Below are 26,034 nucleotides of genomic sequence, written 5' to 3' on the forward strand. Positions count from 1 at the left end.
TCGTTAAATTTGTATTTCTTTAAAATATAGTTTCGTGGGGAGTGCGGTTTAATATCGCGTTCTAACTTCAACTTTATCGATTAGTTCATAAAGATTAAATTTGTATTTCTTTTCAAGATAGTCTCGCTACATTTGTATTTCTTTAAAATATAGTCTCGTGGGGAATGCGGTTCAATATCGCGTTTTAAATTCAACTTTATCTCTTAGTTCATAAAGATTAAATTTGTATATTTTCTTTCCATGATAGTCTCGTGAAGCCGCATCAATGATCGAGTAAACACATGACTCGATTATTTGTCTTGATCATATCGCTAAACGATACATCGACGATTATTAGAAATTGCATTTAAATTGATATTTACGTAAAAAAATGGTTGCCTGTAAAGTCGGTTTTACGGGCGAAGATTTTACGTGACAACGTCTTTTTCTCGATCATAGTTGAGTGGGAGAGAGACGCAAGGCATTCGGCGGGCCTCTCTCTCGTTCGGTGACTCATCGTAACGTTACCGAGCGCACTTTTTCATAAGTGACTCCCAGTCGCAACCTAATTTAAGACGTTGTCACGTCAAAAAAATAAAAAAATACTTACAAATGAAAGGTCATCTTTTTTAATATTTGATATGTTTGACTTGTTTCTGCAAAACTTGACAGCATAAAACGGCATTTTTAGCGGAGCACTCGCAGACGTCCTTTCGATGTTTTACGAATACGCAGAGTGTTTGTAATCGATTACGCAAGTAGTTTTTATGAAAGCATAAGATTTTTCGATTCGAATAATCTTATACCTCGGCAAAAGGGGAAGCGCCTGTGAGTGTTATCCATTACTTAATGATCTAAGACCTTCATCCATACTTATATTTATTTTTTTAACACAATTTGAATTAACTTTGATTATTTCGAAAAAACTACAATGAAACGAAAGCTTTAAATTTTTTTCCAACAATTAATAATTATTACTAACGATAAATCGATTGCACGCATCAATTCACGCGCATTACTCTTTACTCGTGTACAATCAATGTACATGCGGTATTATGTTCGAAAGTATAATCTGTGGGTAAACTAGTCATTGGCGCAGAGTACCATATATGTCAATGTCAAATATTTTTTTTGACAGTTAGTATTTACCATTTTCCGAGACCATTTTTGATTTTACTCACTTGATATTATATTCTTGATTTTTGTATATTAATTTGAAAATATATTCAACGTCCAATAATAAATTTACAGTGTCATAAGCATATTTAAAATATTTTAACTAAAAATAAAATACTTATGTTAAACAAAGAAAAATAAATACTGTCCCCTGTGGGCTGTGACTGTCCCAACATGGATGACCAGGCTAAATCACTAAAGTATTTAGTGTCGGTAGAAAAGTTGGCGGATGAAATTTTAAGCGACAGACGTGAAATAGTGTTGTTGGATAAGAGAAGAAACCAGAATCGTGAAGCATTAAGAGATCTCACTAAGACAAATCAAAAGCAGTGCTGGGTTACTGTTGGTTCAGTACTTGTTAAACATAACATTGAAGCTACCAAAGCATTGTTGGAAGCTGATCAGAAGCAACTTAACATAGATATAAATAAGCTGCGAAGTAATCTTAAAGTAAAAGTTAATGATTTAAGGGATTTGGAGATGCAGCCACCTGTACTAGGCTTAATGTTAGTACCAATGTCCAATAAAGAAACAGAAGCCTTTTCAAGAGCAGGACTTATAAAGTACTAATGCACATTAAATCACTATGAAAGCAGTGAGTGAATGGAACTAAATTTTATTATTAGCAATCTACAGAAAATGATGCTTGGGTTATTGAAGAAATTACTAAAATAGAAGAGTTGTGTTTTGTATTTCAATTACTAAATTTTAACCTAGTTTACAATTATTATTAATTGAAAGAAGCTTGGTTCAAAAGGATTTGGAAACACTAATTTATCTTATTTATTGTGACCCTAAAGTTAGCAGACAGCAGACAAAAGATAATTTCAGATTGGGATATCTCTAAGCGAAATTAAGTTTTTCATCTTTACCAAGTTGGAAATTGTCTGTCATGGATTTGACCTACAGGTCATAAAGAATATTTTAAGAAGCTCTCATCATGTTCCAAATTGTTTTATAAATGTTCGTTTTTTTCATTTGGGCTTGGAATATTCTGGTTAAATTAATTTTTAATGAAAAATGAAAAGTCATATTTTTGTCAAATAAATGAATTATTATTATTTTATTAAATAAAAAAAAATACATAACTACCTATTGAGAAGGCAATTCAACTGAAAATAAATAATTAGCCAAAAAAAGTAAAATAATAAATAAAATAATTCAGTCTGTATATAACACATTCTTAATTATTCTACTACATAATATATTATGTATCAATCTTCCATAAACCATTTCCTACATAGGTCACATGTGAATTCAAAACTATTGCATTTCCTTTTTTTTTATTGGACCTCAACAATGAGAGTTCTGAACCTGGCACGGAAGAAATAGATGGGTTTTAACTTTTACGAGACCATTGCTTTTTTTCACTTTTTTTCATATTGAGGTAAAAGTTCTGATCAAAATTATCAGCCGATTTTTTTTTAATTTTAGGACAATTTTAGATAACATAAGCTGTTTTGAATGTTCTGGCGAGTGTAAAAGTAATGTTTAATTTTACACTCGACTTTACTTACACGGGTAAAGTTCAAGAACCATGCTCTGTTGTTCAAAACTACAAAGTATTGTAATCTTCTTTGTACAATTTCAAAATTGAATCATCATTGAGGCTCTAGGTTAGAGCGACGGTATATTCACAAAGGGTTGTTTGGATAATAATCATCATTATTTTTTATTGTACTGTTATTATAGAATATCAGAGCAGAGCTTTCGACTTGGCAGTAACTTGTTTCAACCTTTTTCCTCCTTGGTAAGAAATCCTTGGAGCTTGTTTGATTTTTCGCCTTTTCACGATTCCATCCTTCCTGTGTTTGCATGTTGTCCGGCTCATATAACACGTCGCTTCCGCAACTTTCGTTATCGGTAAATCTTATTATTGTTATACTGAGTTGATATTACTTGCCACTGAACCTATATTTACGAAATGCCCAGCTTTGACAGCAATTTTTTTTTTTCAATTTTAACATTCTCCACGGATGCATTAGATGAGTGCTTTTCTTTCCGTGCAAACAGAAGGCAAACAGTGAACAGAGAGGGAATGAAGGGAATGATTCGCATCATGCAGTTTATTCCAGGCAGCTTCGGCGATTCTTGGCGTAAAACATGATGAAGAGCGAAAAATGACCTTTATTCAAAAATTTTGACTTACAAAATTCTAGTCTTTTTTTAAAGAAAATAATTGAAATCAATTTTCAGTTGACCTTGCGAATTTACTTTTTGCTCTTCCTCCGATGAATCGCAGTGTGAGATGGGTGTGCGACTAAATAGGTCTAATTTACAAGCTTCTCGTGTAAGATATTCTCAGTTTCCGATAAAAAATCAAAAGATGAGGACCTTCAATCATTGAGGTATTATTACGTACGTAACTACGTAGTACATGGTAACAACTCAATGTTTAATAAATGTGATCACCTTTTCAGAATCCAAAAATCAACTAAATTTGAAAGTTTCAGATTTCACTTGCGCGTGCGTGATAAACAAATCTTTCACTTGATCTATAATTATTTCAATATTTCCACAATATACATATTGCTTTTCAACAAAATATCCTTTTTTGCATTCTTTTTAGTTCAGGATGTAGACATACATAATATAACATGTAACCGTAACCTTGTCTGTTTGTTTTAGCAATAGGTTTAGAATAATTAGAAGTTTTGATTCATTCAACAAAGATGTTAATTTCAATTCTTCCGTGATTGCTTAGCTATTTCCTCTGTTATTCATTTATGGTTTCTTGATCTTTCAAAGTATCTGTTGGGCCAATATAATATAAATTCGAAATAGTTGGGCAAGGGCTTGTTGGATATTTACCAATAACTTCCAATTCAATTTCAGAAGCTTTCAGTGACACAGCACTTAGCATTCCAGTGATCTTTTTTTTAGTGGGGAAATTATGCAAGGGTTATGTTTGGATTCTTCATTTTTTATATTGGTTTTATATTTTTGAATGAACGAGTGAATTTGTGATCTAGCTTTAAAAATATGTGATACTAAGAATAAATGTTAAAATAAAAGATATTTATAATATTTTGTGTTTTATTGGGCTAAGGTAATTTCAAATAAAAAAGTCATCAAATATATAATTTTCAATATGCACAGTTACATCTTTATACATGTAAATAATATAGTACATAACAAATAAATAATAAATAGTACCAAATTTTGGATTCATCCATGATTAAAATTATTGCAGTTTGGTGTGATAATTACCATATACAGTGACTTGACTAAGTGCCAATTTATAAAGGAGTATCCTTAAAATGATAATTTACATCACCTACGAGTATATTTTTACGATTGTGTCATAATCATTTTTTAATTATTAAAAATGGCATTGTTATTTGAACAAGTAAATAATGATATAACCAATGAAATAATCATCACCAAATTAGCTAAATAAACAATATATTATGGCATAATGTGATTATCTAGTCTGATTTGTATTACATTCTCTTTCAGAAATAAACATTTGCAACATAAAATCTAAGCGTTATTAACTTACTTAACAATAATTGTCAATATCAAAACTTTATTCTATAGGTTATTGCTTAATAATATAATATATATCTTAGTAGCTTGTATTGAAATTACATTATTCAGTACAAAATGCCACATATGAAGAAGGTCCTCAAATTAATTTTTATATTTTGTGGATTGTCTTTTGAGCACATTTTAAACCGGTAATACTCATTCTTCAAGCTGCTTTTTAGCCGAAAATCTTTCAATAACATTGTGATCGATATTGTGTGTCAATGAGGGCCTAGTGCTACATCACAGATCCTAGGCGTCTCTCGCCTATACGTCGTTTCACTACCAATTGGCCATCCCTGGCTTGTTGAGCGTCATGAAATATATTTGGCAGGAAGAACCGCCTTTTGCGGACGAAAAGAATACTTTGTCATTACGCTCACATAAAAATTTAAGTCGTTGGGCTTTTTTGTGCATAAACACGCCGTCAAGATGGCCGCTTTCGACGGAGCGTATTTCTATAGCTTTGTTACCCCACCCCATTATCTGTCCTGTGCCGATGTAAGCTACAGACGTTGGCATTTCTCCCCACTGAAAAAAGAAGTTTACTTATAGTCTTTATGTTTTCTCAAATGGCCAATGTTGTGTTTTCTCAAGGTCTTCCTGAAAGTTAATAAAAAAAAAGAATAAAACATTACCTGAAGTACAATGTTCTTGCTAACTCTTCCATATGTGTTCACATAGACGCCTTCATTATCATAGCATAGCAAGAGCTGTCCACCATTGGAATTGGGCAGTGGAACAATGCAATGTGGAACTATAGCTCCCTGGGTCTAAAAGTAACAAAAGGAAACATTTTACCTCTGCACTCTGCTGTGAAAATGTGATATACAATTCTAATTCTAATTTGTAATATAAAAAAGGCACTACAGTTATTAAATTAATGTTTTAACAAGGAAATCTATTATGCATTTTGAATTCTGCAAAATTTTGAAATACAAGGAATTTGATATTATGGAATAAAGATGGACACAATATAAAACTTGTTATTATTTATTGTTGTTTACTTTAGAAATGACACTTATTCTTATTAAATCGTGTATACTTACATGTTTTGGAATATAAATATCATAGACACTGGCAGTATCGAGATCAACAGCATGGAACCCATCAGCAGATCCATAAATTACTTTCAGTCTGGTGCCTTCTTCTATTGTTAAGTCCACTAATAAAGGCCTAAAACATAATAAAAACATGGTATTTACTTATATGGAAATATAACTTTTATATTTATGCTCTCATTGGAACTACTTGCATTACATAAATTTATCAAAAAATTGTATGTTAGTGATGTGCTCATTAGGATTACTTGCACCACCAATATTTAGCAAAGTATTGTTAATTTTAGTTTTACATTTAGCTTCATCTTTATCATTAATTATCTCTTTTCATACTTCTTATTTGTAAGTATGTATAAAAAGGTAGTTGAGACACTACTGGATTATTCAAGTTTATAATAACTTGCAAATTAGCTACTAAATAATTTTTACCTGTGTTGTAAATCACCAAAGCTTTTAAATGCCATAAACTTGTGATACGGTTTGGGCGCCCACGCGTATATCTCGATGGAGTCCTTGAGAGCGATCACAAGGAACTTGATCCGCTCATACTTCACGATACGGAAGTGCACTGCGCCTTGGAGTTCACCGACGTTGATCCAGCCGTTCCTCCTTTCCACTTGCTGTGTTGAAAATAAGTTTTATTGGCAGTTTTGTTTATTATAAAAACAAATGCTCGGGTCGCTCATAAGTGGAAATATTTATAGTCAGTTATACAACTTTCGAATATGTTTAGCATAGCTTAACTGCCATGTAAAATGGCCAAAATATATAAAAATATAGGTCAAATAATGTTAAGTAGGTTATTCATATGGCTCTATGAGTATGTCCTGAAAGCGGACTTTAGAATTCAAAAATCTCGAAGCAATGGGCAAATTCCACTATTCAAATCAATATATAAAATATACTCACGTCACTGAGTCCGTCTGTGCGCAGAATTTTAGACTTCAGCCAACTTAAATAGTACACTCTGACGCGATTCTTCTTCCCAGACACCGTTACTAAGATGTTTTGTCCTTCTAACACTTCCATTTGTTGGAAGCGTCGTCGAGAGATTAATTGATACACTTTGCCTTGTCCAGAACGATCCAGTAACATGAGACCATTTTCGGTACCAATAAGTAGGTTTACTCCTGTAAAGATAACGATAAATTAGGCTTGTGTCACAAAATGTGTTAAAAATAAATATTTGGTAGTACAAATTGAATCAAAATAGCTGCTGTCTGTTTGTTTTGTCACTATCAAGTTGGTTACTTTGAAAATAACACTTCTTTATGACCGCCTTGTTTATCTCAGTATAATTTATTTTATTACATGTATTATAAAATGTATTGGCAGCTGTCGAATAAAACGTGTAAATAGATACAGAAACAAAATCGGACCCCATAGCGCAGCGCAGAGGATCTCCGAGTTGAACCGCTTCTTGTACTTCCTGATCTCGGGCGTGTCGGACGAGATGTCGTGCCCGGTGGGCGTCACGTTCACGTTGACGTGGCTCTCGCGGCGCGACGCGTTGCCCGAGCCGCCCGTGCCGCTGCCCGTCGAGCCCGCGCCGAACCCGAACGTGAGAAACGAGCGCTGCTTCTGTTGCAAGGGCAGAAACTGTTGCTGCGACCCCACCGACGAGTTCGACGGCGAGTGCTGCAGGGGGGACGCGCCCTGCACCACGAACGACTTGGACGGCGTCGACTGGACGGACGAGGGGAGGGGGTGGTGGTGGTGGGGGGCGGGGGACGGCGTACATCCTGCTATGGCCTGCCTATACTGGAAAAGAAATATACAATGTCAATTCATTAGTAGCGACTATAAATCAAGAAATAAAACACATTTGATTTTATTTTTATCAATCTGTTTTGTGAATTGTTAGTTCATTATAAATCCACCTCCCGCTTATTAGTCAACATCTCAAGTATGGTCGGAAAGTTATTTGCGACATGGCCAGTATCTATATTTTATGGTGACGCATGTTTAATTGAATGTGGATGTAGAGTATAATATTGTAGCAGGCAATGATTTTGCATGTGTAAATATGAAGTGTATTGTTCATGAGACAGTATGATAAAGAGGTATTGAAAAATGGTTATTATTTATTCGGGTCTTAACTAATTTATTTTTTAACGTTCGGGAACTCGATAGTAGGGGAATTTTATTTTGAAATGTTGACTCTAGTTTTTAACTTTTTTTTACTTCATTGCCAGTTACATTTACAAGTTTTAAAGTACCATGAACGGTAAATCTTTACAACATATCCTATTATCCAAACCTCTCCCGATTATCTACCTGAAAGCTGTTTAGTCAAGTCGATTACATGTAAGCAAATCTATGAGTATGCATAAATAGAGAAGAAATGGGAGTATATAAACAAACAACATTCTATATACGCTTGAATTGAAGCATGTCTTTTTTGCGATACGTTTCGTACTTACGCGGTGGTATCGGGTGTCTGCAAACCGGTCGCGGACCGTGGCTCCGATGTGTGTTTGCATGATTGACAACCATTATTACATTAATACTATATACTATAAGCTCAGCGCGGCAATTTGCGAATATACTTGGGGCTCCAAACATGATCTTAATCTAAGCATAAATAAAATTAGGAGTATTCTTAGGAACGTATTAGAATCTTAATAAAAAAGAACAATTAAATAGCCTATAAAGTTGGGAGCCCCGTGGGAATGTTAAATGGGTAACGCGGCCGGTTACACCTTAAATATTTATCACAATAAGCACGGTATGAATGAATATATTGGCAAAATTGCGTAAATATACTATGTATATGTATTTTAAAATGCTTCTGATTACTAGATGTAAATGTATAACATATTTAACCCATGATGATATTTGATATATTTTATGAGGAGGCTCAATGTATGGAACATTATAAATATAGGGGGAGTATTTGGGCTGTTATTTACCTCTTCACTGGTGGATTTGTCATGTCTCGGCGGTGTTGTGGGTTGTCCAGCCTGGCTCAAGAGGTCGGGTAGTACGGAACTCGTGCGAGACCCACTTCCCTCATTATTTCCACCCGAACGACCCTGGGAGGGATATCCACTTATAACTCTATTATTCTTAAATAAATAGTAGAGTTATATGTATGGTTTCTATGTGGTTAAATAAATGTAAATATGTAGATAAATACAAAAGTACATATTTTCAATGTTTTGCTTATAAAATTTAAAAGTCAATTGTATAAAATCATTTGTGTAAAATAATGACATTAATTACTTATTGGAAAAATATCTTTATGTTAAATATAATTTATAAACGCTATAAAATGATTAATAATGTAAAAGTTACATCTAAAATAATGGCGATAAAATCGAGCTATAAACTGTGCATTAATGTTTTAACGTTGCATCAATAGCGGCATAGCGAGACAAACACAAACAGTAGCAAAACATGCAAGTGGAACACATTCACAAATCTGATGTATAATGTTTCTTTCCAGCTTCTGTGACATTTCGTTAGGCGATCATTCCCAAGTTATGTTAAATATCGTTTTAATGGCACAAATTTTGTAATTTCATCACTCAGGACACATCGCATTTCTCGGCAGGAAGACGGTATCCGCGCACAGATGGTAGAAATTGTTAGTTTATTAATAGAGTGCTTTGTTAACAGTGGTTAGGTTAATGTCAACTACCGAGCTAATATTTATAAAAATGTTTCTACATTTGTATATACACCATTTGCAATATTGTACTGTAAACTCTACATAATACAGATGCTTACAATACTATAAGTTTCATATAAAATATCACGCCAAAATACAAGACTTATGAGCAAGGACTAGAAATAAATAATTATCTACTATACAATCTATTCAAAAGAAACATATCACAATGTTATTACTGATGATATCATTAATTACGTATGAAAACTTGACAATCCCCATATTTGCCTCAACCACCACACCCATAGCTACAGAGTCAAACATAGCTTGAAATATACGTATAATAGCATTGCAAGTTACTCAGGTTAGTCATATACAGTTGTTAGATATACAAAGATTAATGTAACCCTCATACCAAAACGTAAGTAAGTATAAAAATATTAATCAAACTATCCCGAGCAGTGAGCAATTACCTGTTCCTGTGCGTTTACCGCTTCCTGCCCACAACTTGACAAAACCTCTGTGTGCCGATTACAATTCCTTCGGAAAACGATATCGGATTCTGTCTTTTCTCTGCGAGGTTTCATTATATTGCAGCTGTCGGGTATATTGGGGGCTGGCTTATTCTCCAACGTATTAGCAGTTAGATCTAAAGTTCCAGTTCTCTCAAAGGAAGCCCCACTAGTGAAACAGATGCTAGTCGCCGGAGAATCACTGTTCACGCTGCTCTGGCGACTCATACCGTTATTTTCACTGTCTTGCCGAATTAATTCGGCGACGTTCTTCAGAGCATCAATGGGATTGTTACCCGGCACTTTTCTATCTGGGGTTCTTTTATCGTTTCGTTTGGCTGCGTTTTGTGAAAACTTTAAACTGTCATTCATTTTTATGAAATCTGTCAGTACAGGCTCACCAGAGGATTGTGGTTTATTGCTTTGCTTTCTTGAATGATTGAAAATTCCGCTAGACCTTTGTTTATTAACACCAATTGGACTTTCATGCTTAGGAAAGTATATGGCTGAATGCCGTGTACTAGACAGAGGAAAGAAGTCTGAATTCTCTCGTCGGAACCCTCTGAAAAATCGATTCGGAGAGCTAACTTCTGATTCTTGTTCTTTTTTATATTTCAATATATCCGACAGCTTTTCTTGTGTGGACTTTTCAGGTTTTTGGAATAGTTGTTTGTGGCGAGAAGGCGGAGTCGCGATTGCTTTATATTTGACCCATGCATCCTCCATTTCAATTCTGGATTGACGTTGGAGTTGGGCGCGCTTTTGGTCAGTCTCCTTGCTAGCGTCTTGTTTCTCCTCTTTGGCTTCAGCATTTTTCGAAGGGAAAAATCTTGCAAAGTCCCAGTCTTTTAACAATACCGCTTCGTCGACGTCCGATTGCCTCTTATCGTTCTCTGTGTTCTCCCTCTGATGTTATTCAAAACATGTTTAGTATAAAAGCCACATATAAATAAAATTGTTATAAACAATAGATATGATCGCTCACTATCTTATTTTGGCGTGAAAATTAACAAATTAATGCATTAACCTCACCAAACTATAGAGCCAAAGGCGGATAAAATGTTGGAAGCCGAGGACATGCTAAATTTTTATCACAAACATTAAATGCTCACTTTAACATGTACTCAAACTTAATGACATTGTAAAGAGGTGAACAACAATACAAGTATTTTCATGAATTAAACATTTTACCCCTAGACATCAACAATTTATGTAAGATTTCTAATAATGATTTATTATCACTGTGTTGTTTATGAGGGTCCTAATGAAGATGACAAAATGCTAAAACAATAGAATTGAGTGTATATTATAATTTGAATGCAATAAATAATGAGCATATACCAAACATTATGTTTTAAATTGGAATATTTAATGAATGATTAAACAAAATATATAATTGTTTAAAATGTGCCTTCAAACCAGTTTCTTTTAAAATCTCAAGCACGATTATACTATGTTATGCGGATATGATTGACAATATAGCATTGAATATTATAAATGCTTCGATAAAAAATAGATTTAAGATAAAGTGAGAATACTGACATTATAATATTTTTTTTTTTTTATTGTACAATAGGGGAGCGCTTGGCCACAATCTCGCCTGATGGTAAGCTGAGATGTGGCCTAAGATGGAGCGCGCTTCCCTAAAATGTAATAATAAAATAAAAAAATAGGTACATAAATTAATTGATCAAGTTATCCCAAAAATCCCACAGCTAATTCACTCAGCAGCTAGTCGTCTTATTTTTTGCAAGTAAAGTAGACACCATTTCCCTTTCATTAGTTCCTAACATTATAGCATTCAAATGCTTTATTTTTTTTTGTTTTTGAACGTTAGAACTAACATCCATACTAATATTATAAATGCGAAAGTAACTCTGTCTGTCTGTCTGTTACTCAATCACGCCTAAACTACTGAACCAATTTTCATGAAATTTGGTATGGAGATATTTTGATATCCGAGAAAGGGCATAGGCTACTTTTTATCCCGGGAAAATGACGCAATCCCGGAAATCCCACGGAAACGGGTACTATGCGGGTTTTTCTTTGCGCGGGCGGAAATCTCGTTTTACTATATGTACTATATCCAATCATATCCCCAATCGACACCATACAAGCAAACTCACCCGTTTAACGAGCGTGCGGTCCTTGTGCGGATCGTCGTCGTCCGGCGTGGGCGGCAGCGGGCGCGTGGGCGCCGCGCCGTCCTCCGACACCGCCGACAGGCCCGGCCTAAAGCACAACTCGGGGCTGACAAGCCGCAAACAATAACGTGCACGGGACAGCGGTTCGTAAAAGGGTAGGGAGCGGTGGATGTGGAAACGTAAGGTATACAAAAGGTAGGGGAGTGGTGGAATAAGGGCGCAAGGTTTTGTATAAAAGGTAAAGGTTAGGATAGGGAGTTTAACGAGATAGTTTGTTAAAATGGGACGTCCAGGTAGAGGATACACGGTTGCGAATCGTAATTGGATAGAAAATAGCATTCATAAAAGAGAAGAATTAAAGTAATGATTCGTGAGAAATGATGAAGTGTTATTAATGGAAATTTAAATTACAATAGTAATAAAGATATGAAAGGGATGATGGATCAAAATTTTAATGAAAGTGGAAAATTAAGTTTGATGGAAAGCACATAGAAATGTAAAAAAATATCATGATGATTGAATATTAATAGTATGAATAGTTAATAGAATGGAATAAAGATTTATTATCACAGTGTAGATAGGATTCATAGAATGAGTATGATGATGAATTGTATGGGGTTGGGAGATTGAAATGTGCAAATGCGATGATAAAAAAAAAATAAAGGTGACAAGGGGAAAAATAAATGTAAAATGCAAAATAAAATGAAAAAAGAAATGGAAAAATGTCATTAGTTGAAATGTAAATTGATATGAAACAAATGTTGATATAAATTCAAGATTTTTTAATATTAGACATTACACAATTAACCCATTGAGCCCCGAACGGCCAGATCCGACCGCGACACAATATATTTTCTATTGTGTCTGTGATTCCGGGGCCTGATGGATTAAATTGGACTCAAACACAAATAGCCTTTAACTTTATATGAGAAGTTAGAAAAAATAACTTCGAATATAAAAGTATCTGGCTACAACAAGAGTTGTCGCCAACTGATGCCTAATTTTTTGACAAAAATAATATTATTATTTATATTATGTTAATAAAAATCTCACTCACAGGGGCTTGGGCGGATCGCTGGCCAGCAAAGTGCCATCGTTCCTAACTCGGCCACCACCTTCGTCGGCGTCAGAGTCACTGTCCGAGTCCTCAAAGGTTGGCTCTGGGGGATTTCGCTCCACGGGCGGACCTTTAAACATTATTATTATTATTATGAAATAAAAATTATTTAACAATTTATTTATTTACTTAATTATAATGGAAAAAATCGAACTTGAATTTGAAAGCTGATATAATTTGAAAATTTAATCCACCTCATAAAAAAAGGTTAATTTGTCAATAATTACGTTATACACAATATACGTTATATCTTGAAAAAATCGATGTGTAAATTATGTTAAATAGGTAATACTTTTGAAATACCTTGTCCATTCGTTGGTGCTCGGGGCGGTCGATTCGGAGGTTCGTTTCCAGAAACCACTCCAAGTTCATTCAGCTGAGCAGCAAGTTTGTCCAAATCCTAAAAATATGTTTTATGTGAATAATCGAACTAACAATTTAGAATAATTTAAATTTTTATAAAATTAAATAAAAAACGAAACCAAAACACACCTCTGGCCTTCTTGGCGGAACCTGCGTTCGAAGTTAAATCAACCGTGCAAAGAAAAACAGCGTGACATGAAAACAAAAATACAAGCAATAAAATAACATAAAACATACAATTTAAAACATTCGAAAGACTTAATTCAATATTACACCAGTTTTCGTTTATAGTTTTTTAATACACCGTCACGCATTCATTCTTCCAAATGAAAGTAATCAATTTTCAAAGGCAATTAATTAATCAAGAATGATTGTACTCTATGGTCAGTGAGTATGGAGTAAACTCTTATTTCGCCGAATTTTCTGCTTCTGTTTGATTAGGTAATGGTATAAATATTAGAAGTATGTTCATTCTATTCCAAATACTCCTTAATAGACTTAATTTTTTTTTAATTATGAAGATAGCTGTAATAAAATTTTAAATTCATTAATTAAATTTTTATATAAAGTACATACCATAGGAATAAACTTGTTAGATCGCTGCGGCGGCAGGGGCCCGCTGGCGGGCGGCGTGCCGTTGTTAGAGCCAGAGCTGTTCGACGATCCAGACGATTTCGGCGTCGGGGGCAGAGGCCTGAAATTGTACAGATTCAAAATATACTCATAGTATAACGGTTTTTTAAACGAGTGATACCTGAACACGGAAATTATTTTTTTTATATATATAACGAATTTTTTAAAAACATGTATACAATAGAATAAAGACTTAAATTAAAATATAGTATTAGTAAGAAAGATATTATGTAAGTAAAAGTAAATCAGAATCTTGTGCATTGATATACATAAATCTGGGTACCTATCGAAAATTGATTACTTATTTTGAGACAATTCTGTACATTAATATACTTAACTTAAAATAATAATAATTACCTATATCTGTTAGGCTGTTGTGCCTGTGGGTCTGGCACTACAATCAGTCTTTGTGGAATGGATGGTCTTGCTGGAGGACCAGGTTCTATATGCAACAACATTTATGTTAACGGAATGTAAATAACAATAATATCTTGAAAATTATTATAATTTTGTCTATATTATGTTTGTATCAGGAATTCATTGTAGAAAAGTACGAAATAAAATCCTTATTTAAGGAAAACAATATTGCAGAAATAGTGAAAAAATATTGATTAGGACTTTCTTATATCTGTTGTGTATTGACAGAGTAATCACTTATTTTAGTTCCTATAAGGTGCATATGCATAGAGATAATGCATAAATACCTAAGAAGAACTATAATTAATATAAGGTGTGTAATATTGAATGAATGAATGAATCTAGCAAGCAAATGTCAATTTACCTGGAATCTCCTCACGTTCCTCACGTTTGCTGTTGCGTTTAGGCGGCGGTTGGGGTTGTTGCGCTTCCGCAGCTCTATATTTCATGATAAAGCATTATTTAACACACTTCTTATCAAATGTTAGTATTTCTTTTAAATAACTGTTAATACGCTATAATGAACATGGATTTTAAAATCATTTGCGGCAATCTAAATAAAAATCCTTGCTTTGAAACACCACAATGAAATAGGACATCACTGCCACATAGAACTAATGCAAATTAATTTTTATATCATAATTATATTTATTTAATTTATACATTGCTATTTAAGATTTAGTATTGCAAGCGGCAAGCCACAGATAAAAAAAAAAGACGGGTTGCACTCTGGGAGTGCCGGCAGAAGTGAAAACTTGATTATTAACGTTCATCATGTTTGATATTTTGGAATGGTATCCGTCTTACGCATGGAATATAAAAGCTTAAAAAAAGTCCGTCTTACGCTTTTTCGATCAGGCCACGTGTCCTGACGCGAGTTTAAGATTTTATACCCAACGCAGCTAAAGAAGTTTTCACTTCAAAAATTGATATATCTACTAACCTTCCTTCTTGTATCTGTTGGAAATTCCTGCGTAGAGTATCCCCTCCTTGGTGCGGAGCGTTATGCACAATGGACGAGGGTTCTCCCGCAATCGCATTGTCTTCCTCCTCTCCCTCCGAACCAGAGTACTTGTAGTCTTCGCGCACCGAGTTCTCTTGCTTGCGTTTCTTGCATCTGTCTATGTGATCCTTCAATTGTATCCTCACTTGCCGCTCAGTGGGTTGATCTCTGTAATAGGTATTAATATTAAATTGTTAACCCATTGAGCCCCAAGCGGCCCGATCAGTCCCAGACAATCTATTGTGTCTGTGGTTCTGGGGCCTGAGTTATTAAGAATGTATGAACTCAGTGTTCACTTTTATAGTGATTAATGTTTGTTTTTGAATATTATAAGAATGCATTGAAAACAACTAAGTATGTCATAAAAGTCCTGGGTTTGATTCCCCGTGGAGAGGATAAAAAAAAAATGTCTCGGGCTGGCAGGACACAGAAGGCTGATCACCTAATTGTCCGTAAAGAAAATTGATCAGTGAAACAGATGTACCCCTTACCCCACTAGGGGACACAGGACTTCACTTATGTTAATATAATAATATTTATAAATTTTATTTAAAACAAAAATGAAAGAATAAAACACATTTCACTTTCCATATTTTTTATACTTAATTTTAAACCAATTGAAAATATTAAATGTATTTTACTATAATGAGATTAGATAAAAGGTTTACCTTATGAATGGATGTTTTAGCAGTTGCTCAGTGTAAGGCCTTTGATGATAATCCTTCACAAGTACAGTTTCAATGAAACTATGAAATTTCTTTGCCCATTTCTTTGACTTTAAGCGAGGAGGAGAATTTCTATAAGAAAATTACAGTTATTAAACTTAAATCATAATTATTCATTATATTTTGCTTGCCTTTCTAAATGGTTGAATTGCAAAATAGCAATAAAATTTTATGGCAACTACACAACAAATACAAAATAAAGTTATTATAAAAGGAATGCCTATAAGATGATGCATAATATCATAATAAATTCATAACAAGTGAACATAATCTCATATTCAAAACAAATAAAATATTGTACAATGTACAATACTATAAGATATGAAATTATAAATAAACAGAAACATTGTAATGCACTGGGATATGGATCACAAATCACAATCCAGTATTTATTCGTATCAAAATGAAGTAGTATTTATTCTTTTTTTTTTAATAATATGTAATTGTAAATAGAATATACAATTATGTATATGGAAATCTTTTATAGAATTACAAATATCCCTTTGGGTTCAAAGATTTGTTAATTTTTTAAATATATACATTTTAAAGTGAAAGGCTTGAAATGTACATCCCATTAAAGAATAATAGCAATAACAACCACTCTCTAATACTTTGGAAAATTTAGTTATTATTGTAGTCTCTTACCTTGGAATAAGAAACAGAGCTCTCATAGGATGTAAATCACATAGAGGTGGTTGACTCTCTGCCATCTCGAGGGCAGTGATACCGAGGGACCAGAGGTCAGATCGATTGTCGTAAGTCGCTTCTGGGTTCTCATCGCATGCAATCACCTCTGGTGCCATCCAGTATGGAGTTCCTATGAAGGTGTTCCTCCTTCCAATTGTTCTGTCCAACTGAGCTGACACTCCAAAGTCCACTAGGGAAACATTATTCAATTGTTAATATGAGAAGTTAGCTAGTCAGCAATAATAGGCAATGCTCAGGTGCAGTCAACAACGTCGCTGAAGAATTCCAACCAATACCCGAGGCCCCATCATTAAAGCGGTTTGACGGAACACAGTGGGGTTTCAGTCGGTAAGAATCCAACATAACTCCCTCCCTGGGGGTATCTATGCAAGATTGTGCAGTCAACAAAAACAATTAAGTTATCTACTTAAATCTCTAAAATGCACAAATATAATATGTTAATAAGGATGATTTCATCAAATACATTTTCTGGGAAATCTATCTGATGATGAGAGAATTTAAAGAATATGGTGTATGTTTTAAGATTCTTCACATGACAAACAGATGTTGAGGATGAGTTCATTTTATAATAACTATTTATTGGTATATAAATTGTTTTTCCTTAAGTAAAAATCAACATACCTAGCTTCACTTCAGCATTGTCAGTCAATAAAACATTCTGGCCCTTAATATCACGATGTATGACTTTGTTTGAATGCAAATAGCTGAGACCTCTAAGGATTTCTCTGCAGATATAAGATATCCATTCCTCCTTGAGGGATTGTCCTTTAGTTGATTTAACCAAATCAGTCACAGATCCTAAAATAATACAAAAGTTAAAGATATTGTGTTGAAAATAAGTAAATGGGTATAATGAAAATATTTCTATATTAAGTTTAATGTTACCAGGTTCTCAAAACCTATAGGGTTTTGAGTACATACATTATAATAATGAAAGATGCATTGTTAAAGTTTACATAAATCTGGTCTTGATTTTAAAAACACACTGTTATCAAAATATTCTCAACAGAGAAAGGGTATATTATAATGTAAATCGGTAACAAAGGTCATTGACCTCATACTTTCCCTAAGTGTACCTCATTAATCTCATAAAAAATATAATTAGTATATTTTTATAATTAATTAATCTTATTACAGAATATAATTAGTACATTCAAATAATATAAATGATATTCTTACCAGCACCACAATATTCCATAACCAACCAGAGCTGGTCATCTTTACCAGGCAGACTCTTTTTAATAAAAGCACCATAATATGTAGCAATGTTGCGATGGTTTGAATACTTTTTGAGTACATTAATCTCAAGCTTTATTTCTTCCTCTTCATCTTGAGTCACATCCATCACCTTGATGGCAGCAAGTTGACCTGTTTTTGTGTGACGTCCCTAAAACATTCCATACAACAGTATTGTTGATGTCTATGTACATATATCTCTCATACTTTCAGAACATCATTATAATAAAATTGCTCTCATTTTGTATAATTATGCAAGAGTGTAACTTGAATGGTGTGTAGGTGAGAAAGTTAGTTAATTGTTATTTTATATATGAGTTTGCCACAACTACATTTTTGATATGAATGAAAATTTATGTTTCAACAGATTCAATATTGTTTTTAAAAGCAATGTTGTAACAATAACAAAAGTATAATAGAATCATTGTTTATAAAAATAAGAAAACTGCAAATGTTGAAATGTCCAAGATAAATCCAACAATAGTAGGCCACTACTTTATTAGAGAAGACAGATGAAAATTAATTATGTTCATTGACATTAATAACTGTCCTCAAATGGTCAAGTTGTAATAATTGTAAATAATTAAATTAGATTAAATGATTACAAGAGCTTGCCTTAATGAGTTGAATGTTTCTTGAACGAAATATAATCCAATAAGAAGATTTTTGATAAAATGTTAAAAAATGAACTTGAATAAAATCATGATTATATTATGACAGCAGCACTTACCTTGTACACCTGACCGTACGTGCCATTTCCGACGACTTCTATCAGTTCAAATATACCAGCAGGATCCTGAAAATAAGTATATGCGAGAAATGTATAGATAAAAGCTAATTATATTCCCCAATACACCTTCCCTATGATTCACACCCCGTGAGATCATTGCACTCTAAGCTAGTTAAGACAAAGAGGCCTTTGGAATGGAAGTATGTTATATTGCTAATAGAATATATGTTTTTAGATTTACCTTTAATGCACTGAGGTCAATGTCGTCTAATGAACAATTTACAGACGGTGCCAGTTGATGCGCCATTTTGAGTATATTGTCACACACGAAGACAAAGCACGAGATCCTCACATCAATATATAAAACTTACAAAAGCTCTTAGATTATAACATTGATGTAGAGATTTGTAGGAATTTATTATTGTACGTCTGAATAATTTATAAAACACATTGTTTACAATTAAATTTACAGTGATTTACAGATACACAATTTATATGCCGCACACACACCCGGCAGGGATGCCAGATTTTGCAGACAACATTCTAAATTCTACCATTACAGACTTTTCTTCTACTATAGATTATAAAATATAGTTAAAATATACTGTAAATTTAATTCTTTATTACTAAATTAAGAATTCCTTATTAAAACATTCTGTTCTTTCATAATATCATGGTAGTAGCATCAAAATTTACTATATTTTGTAAATGATGGCATTGCATCTGAATGGGAGGTTTCAAAGAACTAACTGGTAACAATATGGTGAACGTCAAAAATAGATATCACAGATAAAAAATAGCATTAATATTGCTTTAATTGGCTTGGCTATAGTATTATCTTACCGATAATAATTTATTATATTGTTCTAGTAATTATTTATTACGAATGGAATAAGTTTTCGCTTTATTTAATCATATTGGATTGAATTTGGTATATTTCACATTCATGAACACTTTTATGCAAGGTCTGTGAATGATGAAATCAACTTATAAAAAAAAAAAACTACCGCCTTTTCTTTTCTCAAGATTGCTTCTACTGAAAATAATTTAGTATATTTTGTATTCTCTTTGAAAATAATCTGCAATAAATTCGGATTTCGAACCAGCCGCAGCGTTTTAAAAATATTATTCTGAATGCTACTATAGTGTGTCATATGTGTTTTAAATCTTATTACAATTAATTAGTACGTCTTTAAGTACGTCTTATAACTTATTACAGACACGGAGAGGAAACAGTGTGAGATTTGTTTAGTAATGGAAAAATAAACTGGATTTTTTATTTCAATATCTTTCCATTTTTTGCATCCCCACTAAAATACCATCTTGCTCCTGTGAATTTTGAAATATCTCACGCATCCTTTATTCTCTATTATTTAATTCTGTTTGCTTTTTTTCTCAGGATGTTTAGGGTGATCAGATGAGGTCATGAAAAATAATAAATGTTTCTGTCATAGAACAAAAAAAGGCTGCCTACAAGTTAGCAGCAACAAACTCAAAAACACAGAAAGATGTGAAATACTACTGAAAATTATCAAAGCTTAATCCGTAAGAATAAGAAAAGAGCAACAATTATTTATATTGCAAAAATAGATCGCAATTTGCAGACTTCACATTTCACAAGGCTTTGCCAGTGCTATGTGCAAAAATGGACACCTGTTATCTGTCGAAAATGAAGACGATGGCATGGGATTTACGCACAGGATTTACGTTTGAATTATAAATGTAATCATAGATCTACAACTTTTCTCCTAATTTTTCAGGTATCTACGTAATAAGTTTTTGATATTACTTTACGAGTCAATCACGCAAAAAAAAAAGAAAAAATATTTAGGTACCTATATTATACATACTTACAAATCTCCCTCGCACGCCTACACGAGTCGGGCAATTCCTGAAATTCATATAACATAATTATTCAGTAATTTAATTGGAACGCGTACAAAGTATCTATAACCTAAATCTTATGTTTTTTTTACCTTTATTTACATAACTACCTTCCTTATTATAAAAATTTAAAGAGGGTAGGTGCCATGTAGGTGCGAAAGATTTTAAAAAGTATTTGTTTTTAAATATTTGTTTTGATTTGAAAACAACGCTATTTAAACTTTCTCTATCAAGTGCTTATTCTTTTTATCACATATTAGATAAGAAAAGGGAGAGTGTATTTTCTTGCATCAAAATAAACATACTCATATCTAGGCTAAAAAATGTGTGATAATAAATAGCTAACATACTATATCCATATTGCATATGTTATTACTATGGTTTTATGCATGTATATAATTGACGAAAATTACGATTACAATTAACAACATAAGATATGAACAATATTAAATGTCAGTAGCAAATACCTACGATTTAAAGTTTTATCCATAGATTTTAATGATAGCTACATAATGTAAAACTCTTCAATACATACCTGACTATAATCTGACCGCAGTCGGTTCGATAATTATTTTTATATCATAAAAAATGGTAAGAGCTAGAACATAATACATCTCTTAAAACTTGAAGCCCACGAGAAAAGCTTCAAGCTGCTGATTAAAACGATAGTTTTCAGTGGTTTATATATAGTAAACTGTTCTTTGGACCGCCTCCTTGGTACAGTGGCTGACGCGTGAGCGTAACACCGAGGGGTTCGATTCCCGGTGGAGACGAAGAAAAAAAAATGTCTCGGTCTGGCAGGACACAGAAGGCTGATCACCTACTTGTCCGTAAAGAAAATCAATCAGTGAAACAGATGTATAATGCATCTGCCCCTTACCCCACTAGGGGACATATTGGGACTTCACTTTTTAAACTGTTCTTTACAGAAATCTAAATAACAGTGCCATGTTATTTAAATTTCTATAGGTATTTTTCTTATACTTCACGTAATCGCGGGATAGGTATACGATCGGAAAATATTTTTTCTTGCATTTCACACCCTTCTTTTATTGTTTTCATGACAAAAATAATATTCAGTCATTCCGAAATAATGTAGTTTTCTAACAAGCTTACTTACAAGCCTTTCCTCTTTATAACATTAGTGTAGATTATTAGAAAATCATGGTCTTCTTATTTTACGACCTTTACGGCAAATACCTATCACAAATTTATTTTAATTTCAAAATTCTGAGAAAATTAAATTGTGAGAGAGAGAGAGAGTCTTTGCATTTTCAACAAATTGAACTAACCTACAGTCTACTTAAGGGCTTGGTCTAGTAGTGCAAACAAATGCATCCTGTCATCCTATATGTAAATAATACAAATGTACTAAGGGAAAGTTGCTCCACTTAATTTTTAAAAATTAAATCATTCGTATAATTTAATATTCGTAATAAGTACCAAAAATGACAATTTGAAACAATTTTCGTGAAAATTACACCGGGTGATTTTTTTTTATCAGTACACAAAATTTGCGAATACTTTCTATTGATATCTTCAACTTCATGTTTATATAACTGATCAACTTTTATAAAGAAATTTGGACGAAATATAAAAAAAAAATAAGCTTTCCATACAAAATGCATAACTCTGTACATTTTTTTCGACCTAAGTTTCTTAGTGAAAGTTGTTCAGTTTAACTAATAAAACGGATAAACAAATTTTGTATATAATAAAAAAAATGTAATGTTTGTGTTAAAAAATTATAAAATAGAAAAATACGCAAATGAAAACAAAAGATATTTATTTCTGACTAGCTTCCGCCCGCGACTCCGTCCGCGCGGATGTCAGTCTTCGCGTCTTCTACAGATTTATTATATTATGTATAATATATAGATTTATATTGATAAACCTAATAAATCTTTTGCTAGCATTCTGATGCTTTATCGGTTGCACTGGATTTATCTCTTTTTTTTCAATCGCTTGAATGATATAGGATGGGTCCTTGATGGGCATCGAATGCTGAAGTCTCGAATCAATCAATTCTGACAGTAGGCAATTTATGTAAAATCTTGATAATGGTCCATCATTTTATTTTGCCTAAACGTTACATACTTTTTTATATATTCTATTTTTAACGAATGATTCACTCCAGTCCAAACAGCAAATAAGCAGACTTCTGCTTCTGCAACGTTTAGTTGTCCCTGAATTTGGAAAAAATAGTCATGATTCTTATCTATGACAAAAGTGTTATTTTTTGCATTGTATTTCAAATATTAAATTTTTTTAACCGCATCTTCCGCATTCATGTCTTTTGCCGGAATTAGACATTTAACTTCTACTAGTCCCATTTTCCCTTTTTGATATGGGAGTGTATAAAGTAAATTTTTTAGATATTTCTCGTTATACTTTTAAAAAGTTATTATTGTCATTTTGCTCATTAGGTAAAGTAATTTCGATATCAGTTTTAAGTTTTTTGATACCTGCAATAATAACGTCATAATCGCCTGCACATACTTATCGATTACACCCTGTATACAATCCACCATCCACATGCATAATGTTTTCCTGTCCTCCTCTCCTTTACGCTGTTCACCGATACATTTTAAATGAGTAAATCTGCTACCACTGAAGGATGTTTCATTGTGATCAGCAAATTTTCACCACTGTTGTCGATTATTTGTTTTTCATTTTTAATCAGCAATTGGGAATCATCAGTTTTGTTTTTTGCAGATTGGTGATGTACCCTAACAATACGTCGAAAAGGGAAAGCATCAACGAATTATCGTTTTCGTCCTCTTTTTTTATTCTTCGCGTCTCTGTTACTTCTGTTTGTGTAGTTCTCAACACCCACTGAATTTTCTATGTTATTGTGATCTTCCATTACATCTGAGTTTTGATGATGTGATGATAATCCATTCGTTTTAATATTGGTACTTAGAGTTGGTAGACTAAACTAGAAATGGCGGACTAAATTTGTCAGCGCGTCTGTAAGATCAGAATATAAAACCAACATCCTGTATTTTAGTTACAAAATTAATACTCAAACAACATGCCGCTACGTTGAAAATGACTAGAAGAAAAAATTAAAACACCTCGGATCAATTTTGGAGTAAACAAATCATTTTCCCCGTATGGGGATTTCCCCGGATGAACTTGGGAAGTTCAAGTTCTCAATACAAGTTTATATTATATTTCGTATTTCTCAAACGAAAAATAAACATTTTTGGAACTTCAAAAAAATTATATTATAAGAAAATTTATGAGCTTACTTTAGTTTTAAAGAAATATACATCCCTTTACTGACACCCCGTAAAATAAAGAAATTGTTGCCAATCACCTTTACAATCTATTTGGTTTCATTAACTTTATGTTCGAAGATAATTTTTTTTCTAGTGTAGTTACACGCGTATTTTTTTCGTTTATTTTCCATATCGAAATCAAATGTTTAAAAATACGAATATTTGCACAAAACTAAGATAAAAATAATCAATTAACAAAAATATTTAATTTAATGAAGTAGAGCAACTTTCACTTCGGTATGAAGGAAAATCGAGCGTAGAGCACACGTCAGAACGCTCCGGCACAAGGAGCGCGACTAAAGAAATTCGCTAGGATTTTTCCTAATTATTTTAAATATTTTTTTAATATTTAAAGAATTATCAAAATTCAAAAAAAAATTTTTTTAAAGGATTAATACTCATTGGTCTTCAACCAACTCGAATAAATTAATGGAAAAAATAACTTTTAGCAGTATTTATCAATAGATTTTGTAAGGCAAAAATTGGGAAATTTAATGAATTTATAACGTTCTAATTAAGAAAATCATAAGTTTTTCGGCAAATGTATTCAGCAGTTTTTAATAACGACTATATAAGGATAATAATGCGCTGATCAGATTGTGTAAATTGTAATCGGTTGCAACGTAGTGAGTGCACAAACTTAGCTCGAAATGTCTTTGGGGGAAAGAGACTTATCTTGAAGGCCTGATTAAGGTAACATAAAGTAACTTTATAAATGTGAAAAAATTCACGCGCATTGCGTATATAACACTAATTGATAAACAAGAAAAAAAAATTCAGTTTATCATTTCATTAGCCGGGAAAAAATTGTCAAATAACTTGTTGAAAACGCAATTTTGCTAGACTGCAGCCTTAAGGGCTTGGTCTAGTAGTGCAAACAAATGCATCCTGTCATCCTATATGTAAATAATACAAATGTACTAAGGGAAAGTTGCTCCACTTAATTTTTAAAAATTAAATCATTCGTATGCATAATTTAATATTCGTAATAAGTACCAAAAATGAAAAATACGCAAATGAAAACAAAAGATAATTATTTCTGACTAGCTTCCGCCCGCGACTCCGTCCGCGCGGATGTCAGTCTTCGCGTCTTCTATAGATTTATTATATTATGTTTAATATATAGATTTATATTGATATACCTAATAAATCTTTTGCTAGCATTCTGATGCTTTATCGGTTGCACTGGATTTATCTCTTTTTTTTCAATCGCTTGAATGATATAGGATGGGTCCTTGATGGGCATCGAATGCTGAAGTCTCGAATCAATCAATTCTGACAGTAGGCAATTTATGTAAAATCTTGATAATGGTCCATCATTTTATGTTGCCTAAACGTTACATACTTTTTTATATATTCTATTTTTAACGAATTATTCACTCCAGTCCAAACAGCAAATAAGCAGACTTCTGCTTCTGCAACGTTTAGTTGTCCCTGAATTTAGAAAAAATAGTCATGATTCTTATCTATGACAAAAGTGTTATTATTTGCATTGTATTTCATATATTAAATTTTTTTTAACCGCATCTTCCGCATTCATGTCTTTTGCCGGAATTAGACATTTAACTTCTACTAGTCCCATTTTCCCTTTTTGATATGGGAGTGTATTTAAAAGTAAATTTTTTAGATATTTCTCGTTATACTTTTAAAAAGTTATTATTGTCATTTTGCTCATTAGGTAAAGTAATTTCGATATCAGTTTTAAGTTTTTTGATACCTGCAATAATAACGTCATAATTGCCTGCAGGCTGCACATACTTATCGGTTACACCCTGTATACAATCCACCATCCACATTCATAATGTTTTCCTGTCCTCCTCTACTTTACGCTGTTCACCGATACATTTGAAATGAGTAAATCTGCTACCACTGAAGGATGTTTCATTGTGATCAGCAAATTTTCACCACTGTTGTCGATTAT

General features: G+C 32.9%; 3 protein-coding genes across 6 annotated transcripts in view; 2 read left to right on the top strand and 1 right to left on the bottom strand.

Annotated features, from left to right (window-relative positions):
* The first annotated feature begins 1,115 nt into the window (after positions 1-1,115).
* Positions 1,116-4,182, top strand: Pdrg1 (Pdrg1 prefoldin-like subunit). The gene has a single exon (XM_089714626.1). It carries the CDS (start codon positions 1,330-1,332, stop codon positions 1,723-1,725), a length of 396 nt encoding a protein of 131 aa, XP_089570752.1. The 5' UTR covers positions 1,116-1,329; the 3' UTR covers positions 1,726-4,182.
* On the bottom strand, positions 4,174-19,472 carry msn (serine/threonine-protein kinase msn). 4 transcript variants are annotated; one of them, XM_089714623.1, is made up of 22 exons: positions 19,187-19,472; positions 18,946-19,011; positions 18,159-18,366; positions 17,601-17,777; positions 16,917-17,148; positions 16,215-16,343; positions 15,487-15,714; positions 14,908-14,981; positions 14,484-14,568; positions 14,070-14,187; positions 13,623-13,643; positions 13,434-13,530; positions 13,071-13,200; positions 11,996-12,101; positions 9,831-10,775; positions 8,657-8,779; positions 7,124-7,325; positions 6,654-6,874; positions 6,174-6,364; positions 5,733-5,859; positions 5,322-5,456; positions 4,174-5,214 (listed from the first exon to the last, which is right to left on the bottom strand). In XM_089714623.1, exons 1-22 carry the CDS (start codon positions 19,250-19,252, stop codon positions 4,966-4,968), a joined length of 3,930 nt encoding a protein of 1,309 aa, XP_089570749.1. In that variant the 5' UTR covers positions 19,253-19,472; the 3' UTR covers positions 4,174-4,965. The 4 variants fall into 4 exon arrangements, with proteins under 4 accessions (XP_089570749.1, XP_089570748.1, XP_089570751.1 ...); XM_089714622.1 differs by having other exon boundaries at positions 7,124-7,505; XM_089714625.1 differs by lacking the exon at positions 9,831-10,775.
* Positions 19,473-20,337: 865 nt separating this feature from the next.
* The window catches only part of LOC149489863 (uncharacterized), a 59,545-nt gene continuing 53,848 nt past the window's right edge, over positions 20,338-26,034 (top strand). The window contains exon 1 of the mRNA XM_089714630.1: positions 20,338-20,705. The gene's annotated coding sequence lies outside the window, so the exon portion shown is untranslated. The remainder of the gene's footprint in view (positions 20,706-26,034) is intronic.

This window comes from Colias philodice, chromosome 3 (genome assembly GCF_061535455.1).
Source record: "Colias philodice isolate Cphi_HAF_F1 chromosome 3, ilColPhil1 Martin Lab GWU primary, whole genome shotgun sequence".
NCBI classification, from domain to species: domain Eukaryota; kingdom Metazoa; phylum Arthropoda; class Insecta; order Lepidoptera; family Pieridae; genus Colias; species Colias philodice.

Bases quoted from the DNA above. Each gene is read 5' to 3' on its own strand.
- Pdrg1 (XM_089714626.1), top strand. From the start codon at position 1,330: ATGGATGACCAGGCTAAATCACTAAAGTATTTAGTGTCGGTAGAAAAG.
- msn (XM_089714622.1), bottom strand. From the start codon at position 19,252: ATGGCGCATCAACTGGCACCGTCTGTAAATTGTTCATTAGACGACATT. The intron at 14,188-14,483 runs GTAATTATTATT...GTACAATTTCAG, and splicing joins CAACAGCCTAACAGATATAG to GCCTCTGCCCCCGACGCCGA. The intron at 6,875-7,123 runs GTCCGATTTTGT...TTATCTTTACAG, and splicing joins CCTCTGCGCTGCGCTATGGG to GAGTAAACCTACTTATTGGT.